This window comes from Dicentrarchus labrax, unplaced genomic scaffold (genome assembly GCF_905237075.1).
Source record: "Dicentrarchus labrax unplaced genomic scaffold, dlabrax2021, whole genome shotgun sequence".
Taxonomy (NCBI): Eukaryota; Metazoa; Chordata; class Actinopteri; family Moronidae; genus Dicentrarchus; species Dicentrarchus labrax.
In genome coordinates, this window is record NW_026136715.1 from 17011717 (window position 1) to 17029170 (window position 17454).

The window sequence follows — 17454 nt, forward strand, 5'->3', positions numbered from 1 at the left end:
AACCCTGCCTGGAATAGGAACTACAATAACAGGTTGTCATCTGTTCTTATGTGACAAACTCGCCATAGCTTTACACACAAGTACGGACCATAAGAGACATAAATAGACCTACATGAGTCTGCCTATTACCAGCTGACTGACTTCTGCTTTTGGTTCCGGTTGAGGCAGGCAGGGAGGCAGGCAGGCAGGGAGGGAGGGAGGGAAGGGTTAAATACTGAAGAAAAGTTTGTTTGGCTCCCTGAAACGCAATGGGCGAAGTTTACTAGCGAAGTCAAGACTGGTGTTTCAAATGTCGCTTGGCTTTAAGGGGAAATCACGCGGAGAGACTATGGCAATAGTCTAAATGTAGACTACAACATGAAAGACTAGTCTGCTGGTCGGTGTTTGCAAACCCTGGTTGCACTGTTTACCCTCGACACTGAGCGATGGCTGGGGGGAATCACACGGTTGTGTACTTGTCCGAGCAGGTGATCGTTTTGATTTCGTGCTCGCTGTCGTTCCTGGGCTCCACGCTGATCATCCTCACCTACTTTATTTGGCCCGATTTGAGGACGACCCCGCGGAAGCTGCTGGTCTACCTCTCGGTGTCTGACTGGATGTCCGCCGTGTCCTACGGCTTCGGAGTCTGGAGGGTTTTCGGGACCGACTCGCTGGAGTGCGTCGTCCAAGGAGCGATATCCACTTTCGCCAACACCAGCTCTTTCTTCTGGACCGTGGCCATCGCTGTTTACCTGTATATTTTTATCGTGAGGTCCAGTCAAAGAGTCGCTGACAGCCTGGTGTTGTTTTTCCACATTATCAGGTAAGTGGCGCGGGTTGGTTGTAACGTTACTTCTATTTATTTTGCTGCTAAGCCAAACTTTGAAGCCATTGGTGAATTTTGAGATAATAGCTAACGTTAGACAAGTATGTGAGCTTTAGTGGGAATGCCGCCGAACCTGTACCCTCCCTGAAGCATCTTGTGCTGGAAAGTTAATGTACTGCTTCCATTAAACTGGAAAACAAAGGTTTCATTACAGTTTATCTGGTAAATTGGTCCAGTTTGCTCACGAAAACCAAAAATAAGAGCGATGTTTCCATGGTGACAGTGTCGGGGGGGCATTCTGGTCCACGCGGACTCGTTGTAATTGCTGAGGTCACAAAGGGGCTGCTGACTTTCCGTCTAAAAACTGCATCTGAAGTTAAAGGACATCCTAGATTTGACTTTATGTCTGACTCAGAAACTATTAAACATTTGTATGTGCTCATAAAACAACTAATAGCACAAACTGACTTACGTATATGTCAGCAGGTAAGCTCCATCTCTCAGCGGGTCAACTGATGTTACCATAACAACCGGACTCCACCCTTGTTGTTTATCTCAATAAGCCAGACAAACAGTATTAACTACTATGAAGGCTGCTGTGTCGCCTAAAAGAGAAACTTTATTTTAACCTGTAAACTATAATTAAATAAAATTCTCCAGTCCCATATGACTAAATTATGTCATTTGTTTAAACTGGGCTTGCTTATTAACTCTGGGTTGTCTTTTTATAATGGTCTAAACCTGTTTTACCAAGGCAAATTCCTTTTGAACCTTTCAACAACAAGGCAATTCAAAGAGCTTTATGGAAGACATAAGAAAATACATTAAAACAAGATATAAAACAGCACAAAACAATATAAAAACACATAATATTATTATGTAGTATAAGAGTACAATAAAATGGAAGATGAAAAAAGATAACATTTAATACAACAGAATAAACAGGGGAACGAACAATCCACAGCGCAAGATATGGGTGAATAATCCCAGATTTAATTTAATAAAAATGCAATCGCAAACAGAAAAGGTGTGAGCCTGAGCACACCTCAGGTTTCCTGCAGATATAGAAACTGAACGCTGCGTATGGGATTACTGTAGTGAAGTGAAGTAGACAATACATGTTATGCAAAGTCACCACAATATTTCAAGTTGTCTACCCCCCCATAATGAATTTAAATGGAAACCCAATAGAAATGTGGTCACAAAAAAGAAGTTGAATGCTGCTTCCCCAGGTTAAAGTCAAGCTTTTCTCTGTTATTTCACCTTTACTGGAATACCCTCCTGCTTAACAGGAAGTAAACATTTAGATTGTTTTAGATGTTGTTGAGTGACCAACATTTGGAAACTTCCTGCAATTGTTTTTCTCACCGTGTGCCAGTCACAGTACACCCAGACTTGAACTGACAACACTGGGGGAAACGTTTAGAAATTTACTCTGAATTATTGTTCCCTTGCCGGGAATTATTCTCACTTGGTGCAAAAGCAGACTTGAGATAATGATGATGCATTAGCACCTGTCTTCATATGTTAGTATCAGTAAAGTTTTTAAATAACAAAATTGGAAATCAGATCCTTCAATCATCAAAGGTTTTTTTTAAGCACAGAAATGCAAACATTAATTCCCCTTAAGTTTGAATTTGTCACATTAAAACACACAAAATTATTAGATTTGATCACTGAAATTATCCCTGATGTACCACACAATATTAAGCAGCATTTTCCTGGTCCCAAAGTGATGCCATAATTTGTTATTTCCAAGCTTAATTATCACCCAATACTGATACAATTTTAATTAGTCCCCAAACTACAAATCAACCTCGACAAACAAGGCTTCGCTGTTTAAAAAGGATCTATTTGAAGGCTGTCAAAAGGTTTAGCAAACCACTTGTTTTGTTGTAAGCTAGACTCCACTTTGGATGCTCTGGATCAAACACACACATGTTTGATCCTTTGTGTCAGCTTTCCTGCTGCACATTAATGAGCTGTCCATGTGGATTGTGAAGATGTAAACAAGGAGTTGTTTCACTGCGCTGTATAATTGATCTATTTTTGGACCCAAGAACATTTTCACCCTGGGTACGCCTCACAGCAGTGTCGGTAGTTGTCTTTCTAATTTTGTTTCTGTGAATTCTCAAATGGTCCATTGATTTGAAGATTACACAACAGATCCATTCATCCACACACACACACACACACACACACACACACACACACACACACAAGGCCTTAAGTATTGTTGTTTTTATGATGATCAGCCACATATTGCCATGAAAATGTAGTGTTCTTTTACATTGCTGTTTTAGGAGAAGAGGTAACGGTTTAGGGGGGAAATGTAGCGAACATTGCTTCTCAAAGTGCTGAAATCATGTTGTGGTTTTCTCAGCTAAAGCAACACAATGACTCTGCATTGTCAGATATCTACCAAAAACAACCCTAAAGCACAAGATAATCTATCACTTGGTGTCACATGACTTTGCAATAAGCGTTGGACCAACCAAACATTTAGGTGCAAACATTGTGAAGATACTCAAAGATAGGACGTTGACCTTTTGAGGAAGTTGTGTTTAATCCTCTCTGTTTTGTGCTCTAGCTGGGGTATTCCTCTGGCCATCACTGTTGCAGCCGTGTCCCTGCACAAGATTGGCTACGATGCGTCAGAGGTGTCGGTGGGCTGGTGCTGGGTCAGCATCCACGCTCCTGACCGGGTGCTGTGGATGCTGCTGACGGGAAAGATCTGGGAGTTCTTGGCTTATCTCACCCTCCCTGTCCTCTACATCCTGATCAAGAGGCACATCCACATAGCGGTGAGAACCAGACCAGGTTTTTACCAGCGTAATGCTAGCTCTTATTACGACAACAACCTTGGAACGCTTAAAAACACATACATATTATATTATTTTACACAATTCAAACTAGAAAGTACTCAGAGAGCACATATTATACCTCATACAGGGGATCTCTTGAAAGTTGCTGTACACACGTCCCTTTTATAAGTACAGTGGATCTCCAAAGTCAGTAAGATTTATCTTCTGGGGACCTTAAATGTCCCCACAAAATTTCACAGCAATCAATCTGATTGTTGAGATATTTCAGCCTTTACCAAACCAACATTGCTGTCCCCAGAGCCCTGCTGCCAAACATCGCTTTCTCATAATATTAAGAAATCCTTTGTAAAAAAAAAAAAAAAAAAAGTCTTTGATCCACCCCTTGATCTCAAGTAGTGAACTTCTTGTTCTTTGGCCCATGGCATCCAAATGAACATGTCTATCATGTTGAGAAGATCATCTGCTATCCTCTGACACATCTCATTCTTATCATTCTTATCATTCTTATTTTTGTTTTCTGCTTTTTTGTTTTTTTTATGTTTTTTTGTTGTTTTTGCTTAAACTGTCTGACACAGCATGCTGCCCTGTCCGAGTATCGCCCCATCTTGGCCAACAGGCCTCAATCACAATCCTTCTCCTCCATGGCTGATATGAAGCTAACACTCATTCCCATTATCTTCATCGCCCTGCGCATTTGGAGCACAGTGCGCTTCATACTGCTGCTAGCCGACTCTCCAGCCAGACAGAACCCAGTGCTGGTCACTCTACATGTGAGTTTAAAGTTTCTTTTAAACCAGTGATGTCCAGTGTACAGGATTATCCCTTTTAATCTCCGTTTTTATCCTACAGTTTACTTCTCCTGCTTAATGCTGCTTCATCCTTTAGACTGTGTGTGTGTGTGTGTGTGTGTGTGTGTGTGTGTGTGTGTGTGTGTGTGTGTGTGTGTGTGTGTGTGTGTGTGTGTGTGTGTGTGTGTGTGTGTGTGTGTGAGACAGCACATCAGTGTGGGTGGATGTGTGTGCTATCATTAGTTTATGCGCAGTTAAACTTGTGATGGTGTGATGCAAGCTGCCATCACACATTTAGTGAATCATCACACGTTCATCACAAAACCATGAAAAGTTCCTGTACGGATAATTTTGAACATCCACATAGTAGCATAATAACTTCAAAATCTATTAAAATGTCCTTCTGCATTAGTTAAAAAGCCTTTATGATGTAATAACTTTATGGACAGTTTTGTTCAATCATATTGTGACTATAAGTGTGTGTGTAAAATATTTTTATTTGATATCATAACACAGTAGTTCATAAAACAAATGAACTAATGAAATATATGTTATTTTATCAGTCAATTAAAACCAATGTCAAAATATTGAATATCCACTAGTGACAAGCATTGTCTGAACTCAAAATATCTCTTTATCAGATAATAATATTAAGAGGTTTTATTTTAAGGGACATTTTATTCCAGTGTAATAATTTCTTACTGCCACACTCCCCTAATGGCTTTTGTTTGGACCCAACAGGGGATTGGCAACACCTCTCAGGGAGCAGCCAACTGCATCATGTTTGTATTGTTGACTAAGCCAATCCGCACGCGCCTCTGCACCGCGCTCTGTTGCTGCTCCAAGTGTCGAGCCGAGCAGGCGCAGCACTCGCACGACGCCGCTCACACGCTGCTGCCGGGACAGGACACAGCCACACAGAGAGGGGAAGACAACCCCAGTCGAGTCCGGACTGATAGATGATACTCGTTTCTGGGGATGTGAAACTAGACGAAGGTTGACATGAAGGGAGAGCGGTGGCGGGCTCCACGTAATATTGAGCCTCATTACAGGAAGTGCCTTCAAGAGAGGGTTGGAGATTCATGCACATACGTGTCACAGGGAAAAAGTCACATGCACTTTGGGTGATGAGGATGATATTACCTGACTGTGCTGTTGTTGCAAATTGTATATGTTGCACATATATGTGGAAGTTTTATTATAGATGGGCTGTACATCAAACTTTAAAGTGGTTCTTTGTGCACGTTTTCTGGTTGCATTTTGAGCACTCTCTGAAAGAGCAGCTTTATTTATCCCGTACTGTGTGGAGTCACTTACATTCTGAGGTTGTCACTGTGAAATTAATATTTCTCTTTCATCTTGTTCCACTGAGAATTAGAGTATTGTATTTATGGAGGAAAGTTACTTACCATAATAACAACTGTATAGCGTTCTCACTTTAGGTGATAAACATACTGTAAATGTGTATCTTTTCATTGTCACTGTGAATTTTGGTGATAACCCTCACAAAATCTTATCTTTCGTCTATCAGGGTGTGTTGGCTCTGAAAAGGTTTGTCATTTTCTTCAGAGTTCGTGTCAGTTAAAGCGGATTCACAGAAGAAAACATCTGTAGAAACTTCTGATTCCGGTCCTGCACCTTAATCTTCATCACTGTACATCTGTATGCTCAGTCATTGGTTTGCTAAAATATGGCTAAATAATTGTAACAGAGCTTCCAGGAGGGAACTAGCACCACATAGAAACAGTGTTTTTAGTCATATTTTGGTGAGTCTTTGTAACATAATAAATGCTGATGCTTTGATCCTTTATTTTATATAAACCCGTCACCATTAAAATCCATTGTAACTGGCATGAACTCGAGCTGACCACAGCTGCTGCTCTGTAAGTGAGCTAACTTTCTACAGCCGTCTTTCAAGCATGATATTGATAAGAGGTTTTTTTTTATACATTTTGGGGTTATCGCTTTAATATATTCTGTAATATAACTTTAATGTAAAATATTTTCCCAATTTCTATCAAATATGACTTTGGGTGTGTCCAAACGGTTTGTGTACAATAAACCTGATTACATCTGACATTGACTTCAATATCTAGTAAATGAAATGAAGAGTTGTATTGTAACATAAAACATGCTCCTATGATGCTCATATCGGGTATTAATTCTTGCCTAATTTCATAGTTGCAACATTAGACAGTAGATGCAAAACCTCATCCATGTTGCCAAATTTAACTCAACATCAATAAGGTCATTGTGGTCAGGATGTATGATCTATCATCACATGCTATCCTTCCTCCTTGAAACCTGACCCACTTCTCCTTTGACCCCTGTTACTGCTGGCTCCTGTTTGTCCGAATGAGCTGCAGGATGAAGGCAAACCAACAAAGCAGCATGAACCCACTGAACCATAATGGGACCGACCTGGCTTACGACCACAAAGCCACTTCCTGTAGTTCCTTCAGCTTCTTCAAAGTATTGTCTGAGATCCATTGAGTCTTAACAAGCCTACCGCAGAGATGATGAGCTACATTCAAATAAGATTCATTACTGTGATCGTTGGGAAAGAAATTCCACCATGTTGACAAGCCACTTTTCTCTTATCCTCAAGCAATTGTTTGACTCTCGCAGAGGGCAAGCGCTTCTTTGGGATGTCTTGTGTAGGTGTTGTCATAGCAAGTGGATTTATGGATCTTATATGGTCTCTGTTGGTCTGTTTGATGAATTAGGCAATGCAGAAGTGGATAATGTTGCTATAATAAGCCTTCATATCAGCTCGGACAGGCTTTCCATTACACTGAAACAACTCTGCTCTTATGAGGACACTTAGTTCTCATACATTATTTACAGAACATGGAGACTTTATACTGAAAGTATTAAAAACATAAATATTTATTTTATGAGATAGAGTTTCCATACTGTCTAATTTTATCTGTAGTCTAAATTAATGCAACACAGTGCAGAGTTCACTCTCACAGGACCATCAATAACACTGACAGAGCACTGGATACCACATCTGGGAAAATGGAGGAAGTGAAAGCTGTTTATGCCGATGACATCCAAAACTGCCAGTGAACAGTTTTTTTGTCCTTGAGGACGATGGAGGCCACGCAGAGGACCGACACTTACTGTATTTCCTGCAGGAATTAATCTATTGTGTGGGTTCTGAAATCTGGCTGACATTGAGGTAACTGGAGCCTGTGGAAACACTTAAGGAAGAGGTTTGTGTTCTCTCCTCTGCTGGCTCTCTGCCCACTTAATTCATTAAGTTAAAGTGTACCAGAGGGCCGTACTACACTGCATGGGCTGATCATTCACCAGTGAAGTTAATGGAAGTCACAACACAGGCTGCTCATTTGGCAATGCCGGTGGTTCCCAGAGCCAGTTCTCAAGACACTGTCCAACAAAGGTAATAGGCAATAGGTTTGAGCTGCGACAGGACATTTTAATTATAAGTGACAGAACAGAAACACTACAAGCATTGTGCATTTGTTCTAAAACTCACATTTTAAATTCCTAAATTTCCCAGCTCTGTGTTTAACGACACATTCTTCCTTTGATATCAAGCCATAATTTCCATCGGGTTTCCCCACAAGAAAACTACATGACAACATTAAGTCACCATCTGAGTGTGACCTTAGAGGTGAAGTCTCCTAATGAGGAAACCTGCAAACTGGCTCCATCATTTGTCTAACGAGGTTTCACTTCTCTGCATAGCTGAGTGTCAAGAAGCAGGTGAGTACAAAGCAAGAAGGGAAGGACCCAAATGCAGAGACAGGAAAGGGCTCAGTGATTTATTGGCAAAAGTAAACAGAAGTAACTGAGGGCCCACAACTAACACAAGCACAGATATACCCCAAAAGGTGGTTTGAGTCTTTGCCCTTTTGCCCCAGACTTGACAAGTGCCCTCTTGGCTGATGTTAACTATTATATATACCTCCATCTCTCAATGAGCTGAATTGTTCTGCCCTAAAATCAGTATCGTATTGGCCCTAAAAAAAAATAAAAAAAAATCAGTCAGGCTCTCAATCTGTTTGTATCCTTCCTAATTTTACGTTCTGGAGAAACCCACTGATCTAATGTGACTGAAGGGGTCTAAACAACTGAACAATTAATGAATTTAACGAAAACATGTCCATTATGTGTGGTATATAGAATTTGTAAGTGGAGTGCTCCTTCAGCTCCTTTTTAGCTTGAGACCCTGCCCCTAGAAAATGTCTGGGACCTGGGACAGGTGTGAAAGTCTGAAGGCATCTGGTGGCAGTGGATGGGCAGAAGGGAGGGACAGAGGGGCACAATGTGACACTGAGGTTAGTTTTATTGCGCCGCTTTGCCAAATCTAGTAAAAAAAACAATTCAAGCCAGAAATTCTGAAAGTCATCCCGCTCTGTATCTAAATGGATTGAAGACATTAAGCTTTTGATTTTGCTCAATAGAAAGTATTTTATTTTTAATGTTCATGTTTCCCTTTAAACAAGCTGCCTAAATAAGTCCAAATCAAGCACTCCATCGTTTAGTTAACTGTATAAAAATCTATAAGTGGCCTTTCATGTTGACTTTTGTTTCAGTTAAATTCTTACAGATTATCTTGCTTTACTTAACACTACATCTTTTATGATATTTTGCTCTGAGCATACATAGTTCTGACTTCTATTTATTCATATTTCCCACCGGTATTATTTACTCTCAGACATGTTAGCCTTGTTTTTGCAGTGAGGCATCCTGAAGCAAATAAAATCCAGTTGCAACAGCAAACAGCCTCAGGGCCATCTTTAGAGATAACAGCAATGCAGCACGTGACAAACTGGAGACAAAACAAACACAAAAAGACATTTGCAGCTGTGGGGTTTGTGCAGAAAATTACTCTATTCTGTAATCAGTGAGTGTCTTCAGTGGGAGAAAAGATAAATCCTTCAGATTGCTCAAGGATCCACACATAAGTCTTTTCCAACGTTCTGTGATTTCAGCCTTATGTCATCATTTTGTAATAACACCTCTTCTTTAATCCAGCCTGCAGGTGGATAAGCAATAAAGATGCAGGTGGCATTATCATTTGGTGATAAAATAACTCCAGCCTTTAATGACAGCTGTAGGTTCCATCAATTGGACCAATTCAGTTGAAATTGCAGTGCAATAAAAGTATCAAATGCCAACATTCAGCCCCGGGCAGCATTTAATATCTTGAGTATATTGCATACAAAACTTCCTGAGCCCGAGAGCACAGTCAGCAACATGAAAACGATAACCGAAGCCAGGCTGTAAACCACTGCTATGCTCTCTGATCTCGTGTCCAAAGGGCAGATAGAATCCAGTGGTGCAGTAATGACAGAGTGAGCTGTTATTATTGCTGAAAGTGAGTCCAAACACAGCTAATGGCGGATATTGAGGAATGGGGGAAGCCTGTGGAGAGGAGAGGGGTGAGTGCGATTATCACATCGATGTTAGTATTGTCTGTTCTGTGAGGGTGTACACACAGGGTGATCATGATGGATGATGTTTGTGTTGCAGAGATTAACTGTGGTGCTGGCACTGGCAACACTCATATCTGCATTTGGTTCTTCATTCCAGTACGGTTATAATGTGGCTGTTATCAACTCTCCATCTCCGGTAACCAAAGCAAAGAAACTGAGTATTTAGTGTAACACAGAGTGATACTTGATGTGTTTTCTCTCACACTTGTCCTCTTCTCTTCAGTTCATGCAGCAGTTCTATAATACCACCTACCTGGAGCGCTATGGCAGCCCAATGGAGGACAACTTCCTCACTCTGCTGTGGTCTCTCTCTGTGTCCATGTATCCGCTTGGAGGCTTCTTTGGCTCTCTGATGGTGGCCCCTCTGGTCAACAAACTAGGGAGGTAATGCTGCATGTTAAGCCTCATGCAACAGTGGATATGTCACATTAAAACACAATAAAAAAAACGTTTGCCTAATGTGACTTTAAATGCACAGGAAGGGCACCCTCCTCTTCAACAACATCTTCTCCATGGTCCCTGCTGTGATGATGGGAGTCAGTGAGATTGCCAAGACCTATGAGATCATCATTGTGGCTAGGTTTATAGTTGGGATCTGTGCAGGTATGTTCAAGTTTTTCAAGGAATCAAGACTGATGAGAGTACATTATAAAATGTTTCTTAACTTCCCTATGTGCAGGCCTCTCGTCCAACGTGGTGCCCATGTATCTGGGAGAACTCTCTCCCAAAAACCTGAGGGGAGCCCTTGGCATCGTACCACAGCTCTTCATCACCATTGGCATCCTCAGTGCACAAGTGTTGGGCATCAGAAATATACTTGGCAACAGCACAGGTAAATGTTCACTGATAAGATGCTGAAGCAAATCCAACAGTTTTTTGGGGGGCTTTTTAGGTTGGTCCATTCAGTGGTGTAGTGGTGCCTGGAGGAGTGGGTATTCTCTTAATTTATGCCCCTAGAGGGTCCCATCCAAGTATAAATGTCCTGTGTTATAAACATTGACATATAACACTACTCTTGCATATTTAGTTCACCCAAACATTAACAAACATTAGCCACCGAAGAGATGCAGTTTTTGCATCAATTCTGGCCCACAGACAGGCGACATAACTACCTAATTATACATTTTGAGAAAGTTACTTAATCCACGCATTCAACTTGCAGAAGACAACTGAATGATACACAGTTGAGGGGATCTGCACTACACCATGAAAGAGGTGTCTCTGTTCCCTCTGTATCCAGGTTGGCCCCTCATGCTGGGTTTGACCGGTATCCCTGCCCTGATAGAGCTCTTGCTGCTGCCCGTCTTCCCAGAGAGCCCCAGGTACATGCTCATCCAGAGAGGAGATGAGAAGACAGCAAAGAAAGGTAAGAAAACACCAAAACTGCCTAACATGGCTGAGAGGCAGAGGGAGAGTAGATGAATAAAAACTAGCAATAAAAACTGTATATTATGATGTTCTGTATGTTTTGTCACCTTCAGCACTACAGCGTCTGCGTGGCTGGGAAGACGTGGATGCAGAACTGTCAGAGATGCGTCTGGAGGACCAGTCGGAGAAGGCCGAGGGCCACCTGTCTGTGCTCAGCCTGCTGTCCCAGCGCTCGCTTCGCTGGCAGCTAGTCTCCATCATCATCATGAACATGGGCCAGCAGCTGTCGGGGGTCAATGCGGTGAGTCACGCCCGTCGCCAGTTGTCCTTGTTCTTGTCCCTGACCCACTAATGCCCACACCAGCTCTGTTTCAGATATAACACCAGTCAGACTGTCATTGAATCCTGTGGATAAAGCATCAGGACACAAAGCAGGATGAGTTTTCTCCAACTCTTGGCTAATTCTGTAACCACAATGCATTTCTCTCTCCCTCCTCAGATCTACTACTATGCAGATAACATATATGCCACTGCAGGAGTCAATCAGAATGACATCCAGTACGTCACTGTGGGAACAGGTGCAGTGAATGTCTTCATGACCATAGCTGCTGTAGGTACCCTGTTAACACCTTTGAGAGGAGGAGCTGAAATCTACAGTCTTTTGTTTGATCATATCTGCCGGGGATAATAGTTCTAAACAGGGAATTTGTTTTACCAGGTCTTCATCGTGGAGGCCTCGGGAAGACGGCTGCTCCTCCTCTGTGGGTTTGGGATCTGCTGTGGAGCCTGTGTGCTGCTTACTGTTGCTCTCACCTTCCAGGTAAAGTGTAAAAGCTCCAGTGTGATTCACAGTTTCAACGTGTTACTCTGCTGCCCTCTAGTGGCTCAGCATACAAAATAATTTGCTGTTTTATGTCAGAGTTTCTCAACCTTGGGGTCAGGAGATTTGTTATGGAGACTGAGTCAGAGGAGGTTGACAGGTGAATTATCTCTGTGTTTACTTCCAATAATAGAATATTGATCTAGCTCTGCACTCGAGCACATTTTACTTGAAATGAAACATTGACTATGAGATTAAAGTGATGAAATGTAACTTTAATTGAAGGTAGATGACATCCACCTCGGTTGAACTATGCAGGAATTGTAGCTTTTGTGTGCAAAATGTAAATACACATTAAAATAAGCTTAAATTAAGTCATTATACTTGATATATGGTTGCAAGCCTGTAGTCCACAGATCAGCCGACACTTTTGTATTTTCTGATGTTGACAGGCCAGTATTGCAGCCATCTTTACTTCTTGCTTGTTTTAAGGGGCTTAACTTCTTCAGACTACTGTAACTACAACAAGGTTATTATAGTTAACTAAATCTGAACTAAAAACTGAAACTAGGTGTGATAATTTTAGTTAACTGACAGAAAATTAAAAACTAGACATTAGCAAAAAACGAAAACTAACTGTAACAATATATAATAATAATTATAATACAAAATAGACCAAAATTCAATTCAATTAACCTGACAGATACTTACCTATATAATATTGACATATTATAAAAAACCTCTAACTTATACTAAAATTAATAACTAAAAATGTTTAATTTAAAACAGTAGAAACTAAACTGAAACGAGCAACCCCATTGTGGAAACTAAACTGAATTGAAAACAAAAATTAAAAACTAAATAAAAATACAAAACTATAATAACTCAGCTACCAACATGTCCAGTTAGACTGAGGTCAGGTGACTATATATATATGACTACTATTAAACTATAAAAGTGATGGTGACAGAGAAGCAGGACCCAAGAGCAGAAACACACAGGAGACTAGTCTGTCTCTCTTCAGAACCTTTACTTACTTTAGTAGCAGGCATGAATAAATACAGCTCTATAAACAGAAGGTGAAAAAACAAAACCTCTGGCAGGAACTCTGAAACATGGTCATTACAGTCAAGCCCAGACAGAAGGAGGGAGGGGTCTAATATACTCCCACAGGCTGTTGAGCTGATTGCAGGCAGCTGCAAAAGGGAGTCAGTTAGGGACCTCTGGTGGATCTGGAAGATAGCACAGGGGAGTTCGAGTTACTTGATTGCCTCATCCGTACTGCACGTTCAGGATTAGTGTCCTGCTTCACTGGGGGACTACGTATATGCTTATGAGTCGCCCAATATCGATTTGAACCACCTCAAACACCCTTAAAGGGTCGGTTCACCCACATGACAAAAACATAAACACCACCTCTAGTGGTATTAAGCCACAGGAGTGTATCTATGTTCCTAAGGTCCTATCCCCAACCCCCTAACCCCAACCCTAGAACTGGACAGCACTGGACCCTTTGTCATGTTCCCATTATGTAAATCTGGAGAACACAGGACTCTGGAATGTAGAAAGGACCATAGATTTGATTTTAGTTGTTCAGGTTTTTAGATATCAGTCTCTGAGATTTATAATGCCACCCAATACAACTGAGGTGAAAGGAATTGTGTATGTTGTGCTCACAGCAATAAACAATATTCTATGTTTTGATGTCTTAAAAAGCATTTTGGGTGTGTATCGGCTTAGTAACAAGGTGTGGACTCACAAAGCATGACTCACAGGAACAGGTAAAAGTAAAACAAAAGTTTGCTTTGTTACATGGCAGAGAACACCAAGGCAAAAAAATCGAGACGGTTGTAAACTGTTATTACAGAATTTGTCACATGAGGATTAAAATACTGTGCATTGACCATATAGCAGCATGTCCATGAAATGTTGGTATTATTACTTAAACGAACAGTCTTTATATTTGTTTGGTTTTTAGGCACTTCTACCAAGTACCAAGTTGGATATATAAGAGCTTTCAGAAAAAACAGACTCTCTCAATTGTAATTATTACTTATAAAACTCATACTTACAATATCTTCAGATATAACAGGAATGCAGCGTAAGGGGGCAGGTATATATACTGGGGGAGCTGATGAAGGAATAGAGAGCGGGTATGTGTCGAGATCAGGTGAGGCCTGAGGCTCTGAGATGGCAGAATACTTTAGTGAAGACAGACGAAACTGTCAGACTGGCTGAAGACTAAAAAAGTGCAAAAGATTTATAAATTATCTGTGGCCATGACAGAGAGAACCATCCCTTTAAAGCTGAATGTCAGCACTTTAACCTCGTGGTCACAGTTTCATTAAATTCCAGTGTACTGATGTACAAAGGCTAAACAGCAGCTACAATTTACTGTAATGTTTATGTATTATACATTTAGAGCTTGGTCTGGAAAATTAAATGCTGACCTGACATCTCTATTTGCTGGGGTCATGAGAACTTCAAGACATAAAAACAGAGTCACCCACCACAAAAGTATGAGAAACACTTGCCATTATACAGAACCACAAAACCAGTGCTTCCCCCCCTCCTGTAACCGTATGATCTCACCTGGATCCAAAATCATCAGACTGACATCAGTCTTCACAAGTTTAAGAGTAAATGCACAATTTAAAGAACAGGCACGCTAATAATCCACTGAGTGACGACTTTAATATGGACTCGCACACATGCGTTAAGGAGATTTAGTTGCGTATTTGTGCCTGTTTGAAAGCATCAATACGACTAGTTAACGATAACAGCAGCTGTTGGTTTGTGTTGACAGGAGAGCGTGACGTGGATGCCCTACGTCAGCATCACCTGTGTCATCATCTACGTCATAGGACATGCCATAGGACCCAGTGAGTCTGACCCCGCCTGTGGTTATTTACACACACGCTGATTACAACAGGGTGCTCCATTAGCTGAAGTGTTGTTTGGATGGGACCAGACATGTAATGATATATGTTGTAAATCTACAGTCAGTTGTTTTGAGACATGAGCATCCTCACTGTGACCCTGAAGAGTGATGATGTGTCTCGAGTGTTTTGGTTGTGGTTGACCACATCTGTGCTCTCCAGGTCCCATTCCTTATGTGGTGACCACTGAGATGTTCAGGCAGTCGGCCAGGCCCGCTGCCTTCATGGTCGCAGGCTCTGTCCACTGGCTCTCCAACTTCACTGTTGGCCTCATCTTCCCCTTCCTAGAGGTCAGTTACACAATTTCTAAGAGCCCTCACATTGCGGGAAAGAAAGTTTATTACTGTGAAATTGAATTAGTTACAGATGTTTTTTTTAAGTGTAAACAGAGGTCACATCCTGACTGTGACACTATAATTTATACTTTTATATTCTGAATTACTTTATTTCAGTATGTTTGTCTTCAGAATTGCAGGCATACTTTTAATTCAACTGAACTAAAGAAATTCCTGAACGATGTTAGCACTAAGTTGATTCAAAATATAACACATGAAAAACAATATATATTCAAGCAATTCAACATCATGGGAAATACACTTATGTGCTTCTTTCAAAGATTTAGATGAGAACATGGGCACCACTACCACTCACAGTCTTATCATCACCATGATGTTGCCAGGCACATAACCCCCTGTAACACCACACATCTGTTGTTAGTTAGCTGTTACCTGCACAGTTATTAAAAGTATTATCAAAATCCCAATATGACTAAGTTTATAGAAGGTAAATGTGTGACAAACAGCATTATAATAAGGTACTGCAGTGCTGCAGAGATGCCTTGGACTCCAAATCTTGTTCTCCAGGTATAAGGAAACATGTTTGTTTGGTACAGACTCCATAGTCCAATAGTTTTTTAAAGGAAAATTATAATTGTGATGCAAAAAACTCATTCCCACTAATCGTGAATCACAAGCTTAATATTTGTATGGACTAAACAAACCTGACATTGTCGTGTAATTAGAAATAATTAGAGTTTTAGAGGCGCTGGTAGGCTGATTTGTTACCTTTGGACAGAGCAAGGCTATTTATTTCCCTTGTTTCAAGTCTTTATGCTAAGCTAAGCTAACCGTCTACTGGCTGTACTATTGTTAAAATCCATATTTTCAGCAGTACTCATTATAAAGACTGAGAGTTAGTTTTAAGTGCTCTAATCCCCCTCCACTCAAAAATGTGTTGTGCTTATTGTTAATTCACTTGACTTTTTGACCTTCAATGAGCAGAATGATGTATGTGCAGAGTGTGTATATACTAGAGGGCTGCTGAAACAGGAAATCTGAGTTTAAGGCGAGTGTGTAAGAGAACAATCTTGACTTCACAACTGGTTTCGAAGTCAGTCAAGGTCCAGTATGTTAACTTATAAAGGTACTTATACAACAGAGAACTGACTTTAAAGTGAAGTAGGAGACTTTTTGTGTCCAGTAGTTAAACTTTGGAAAAGAAAAATATTTGCATATTCATATATTGCGGCTAGAGAAAGAGAGTAGATTTAATTCCCATCACATTCTTGTCATATATTGTGAAACATCCCTGGAGGGCATCTTGAATAATCTTTTAATCTTGCGTCCTCTTTCTATTTAGCAGAGGTAGCATTAGTCTCTGTTTATTGGGAGAGGCTTTGTCATTTTCTAACGGACCAAATGGCGTAATCTTAAGATACGAGATGAGATAAACATAAACATTATGCGTGTCTCATGTTCTCCTCTTCTAACCAGAAACCAAACTAGTGAAAAATTTGTTTTAGTAACAGAAACTAAAAAAGAGCATTCCAACAAAAGTAGCGTGCAAGTCACAACACTTCACCTCACCTTGGCTGCTGTTTGTGTCCGACCAACTGTTTCTGGCTAACATGTTTACAGTGTTTCATCTTGAGGACACACTGATCGCATTTCCTCCCCCTCCCCCCCTTCTCTCTCCAGAGAGGTCTGGGCTCCTACAGCTTTATAATTTTTTCCTTCATCTGTCTGGTCACACTGGTCTACATCTGGCTGGTGGTCCCAGAGACCAAGAACAAGACCTTCCTGGAGATAAGCCAGATGTTCGCCAAGATGAACAAAGTGGAGATCAAACTGGGTGATGGGGATCTACCACTGAAAGAGAGCAAAGAAAGCCTGGAGGATGCAGAGAGGGTCACAGCCTTCTGAAGAAAATGAGAGCATTCAAAGGAGAGGAAGTCTTCGCTCTTGGGGGGTATTGTAATGGACTGGAAATGTTTTAATTTAGACTCTATTTTTATTGTACAGGGAATCCTCACACAATCTCCTTTTGTACAGTTTGTTTGTAGCTGCTATTGGAAAAAATAAGATCTTTGTTCAATTTAATGCCATTAAACTTGATGTGTGCACTACATGCAGCCTTTTTAGAGACGTGAATGAGTCATTAAA

General features: G+C 40.8%; 2 protein-coding genes across 2 annotated transcripts; both read left to right on the forward strand.

Annotated features, from left to right (window-relative positions):
* The first annotated feature begins 189 nt into the window (after nucleotides 1-189).
* gpr157 (G protein-coupled receptor 157) lies at nucleotides 190-6495 on the forward strand. Its single transcript, XM_051424223.1, has 4 exons — nucleotides 190-802; nucleotides 3396-3609; nucleotides 4206-4400; nucleotides 5160-6495. The coding sequence occupies exons 1-4, from the start codon at nucleotides 426-428 to the stop codon at nucleotides 5379-5381; spliced, it is 1008 nt and encodes a 335-aa protein (XP_051280183.1). The 5' UTR covers nucleotides 190-425; the 3' UTR covers nucleotides 5382-6495.
* Nucleotides 6496-6618: 123 nt separating this feature from the next.
* On the forward strand, nucleotides 6619-17423 carry slc2a1a (solute carrier family 2 member 1a). Its single transcript, XM_051424217.1, has 12 exons — nucleotides 6619-9832; nucleotides 9924-10022; nucleotides 10110-10270; nucleotides 10365-10489; nucleotides 10566-10718; nucleotides 11127-11252; nucleotides 11368-11555; nucleotides 11754-11864; nucleotides 11973-12074; nucleotides 14881-14956; nucleotides 15176-15303; nucleotides 16990-17423. Exons 1-12 carry the CDS (start codon nucleotides 9788-9790, stop codon nucleotides 17212-17214), a joined length of 1539 nt encoding a protein of 512 aa, XP_051280177.1. The 5' UTR covers nucleotides 6619-9787; the 3' UTR covers nucleotides 17215-17423.
* The last annotated feature ends 31 nt before the right edge of the window (nucleotides 17424-17454 follow it).

Coding starts and splice junctions, on each gene's coding strand:
- slc2a1a (XM_051424217.1), top strand. CDS start 9,788: ATGGCGGATATTGAGGAATGGGGGAAGCCTGTGGAGAGGAGAGGG. Junction 11,865..11,972: donor TCTTCATGACCATAGCTGCT/GTAGGTACCCTG, acceptor TTGTTTTACCAG/GTCTTCATCGTGGAGGCCTC. Junction 15,304..16,989: donor TCATCTTCCCCTTCCTAGAG/GTCAGTTACACA, acceptor TTCTCTCTCCAG/AGAGGTCTGGGCTCCTACAG.
- gpr157 (XM_051424223.1), top strand. CDS start 426: ATGGCTGGGGGGAATCACACGGTTGTGTACTTGTCCGAGCAGGTGATC. Junction 803..3,395: donor TTGTTTTTCCACATTATCAG/GTAAGTGGCGCG, acceptor TTTGTGCTCTAG/CTGGGGTATTCCTCTGGCCA. Junction 4,401..5,159: donor CAGTGCTGGTCACTCTACAT/GTGAGTTTAAAG, acceptor TGGACCCAACAG/GGGATTGGCAACACCTCTCA.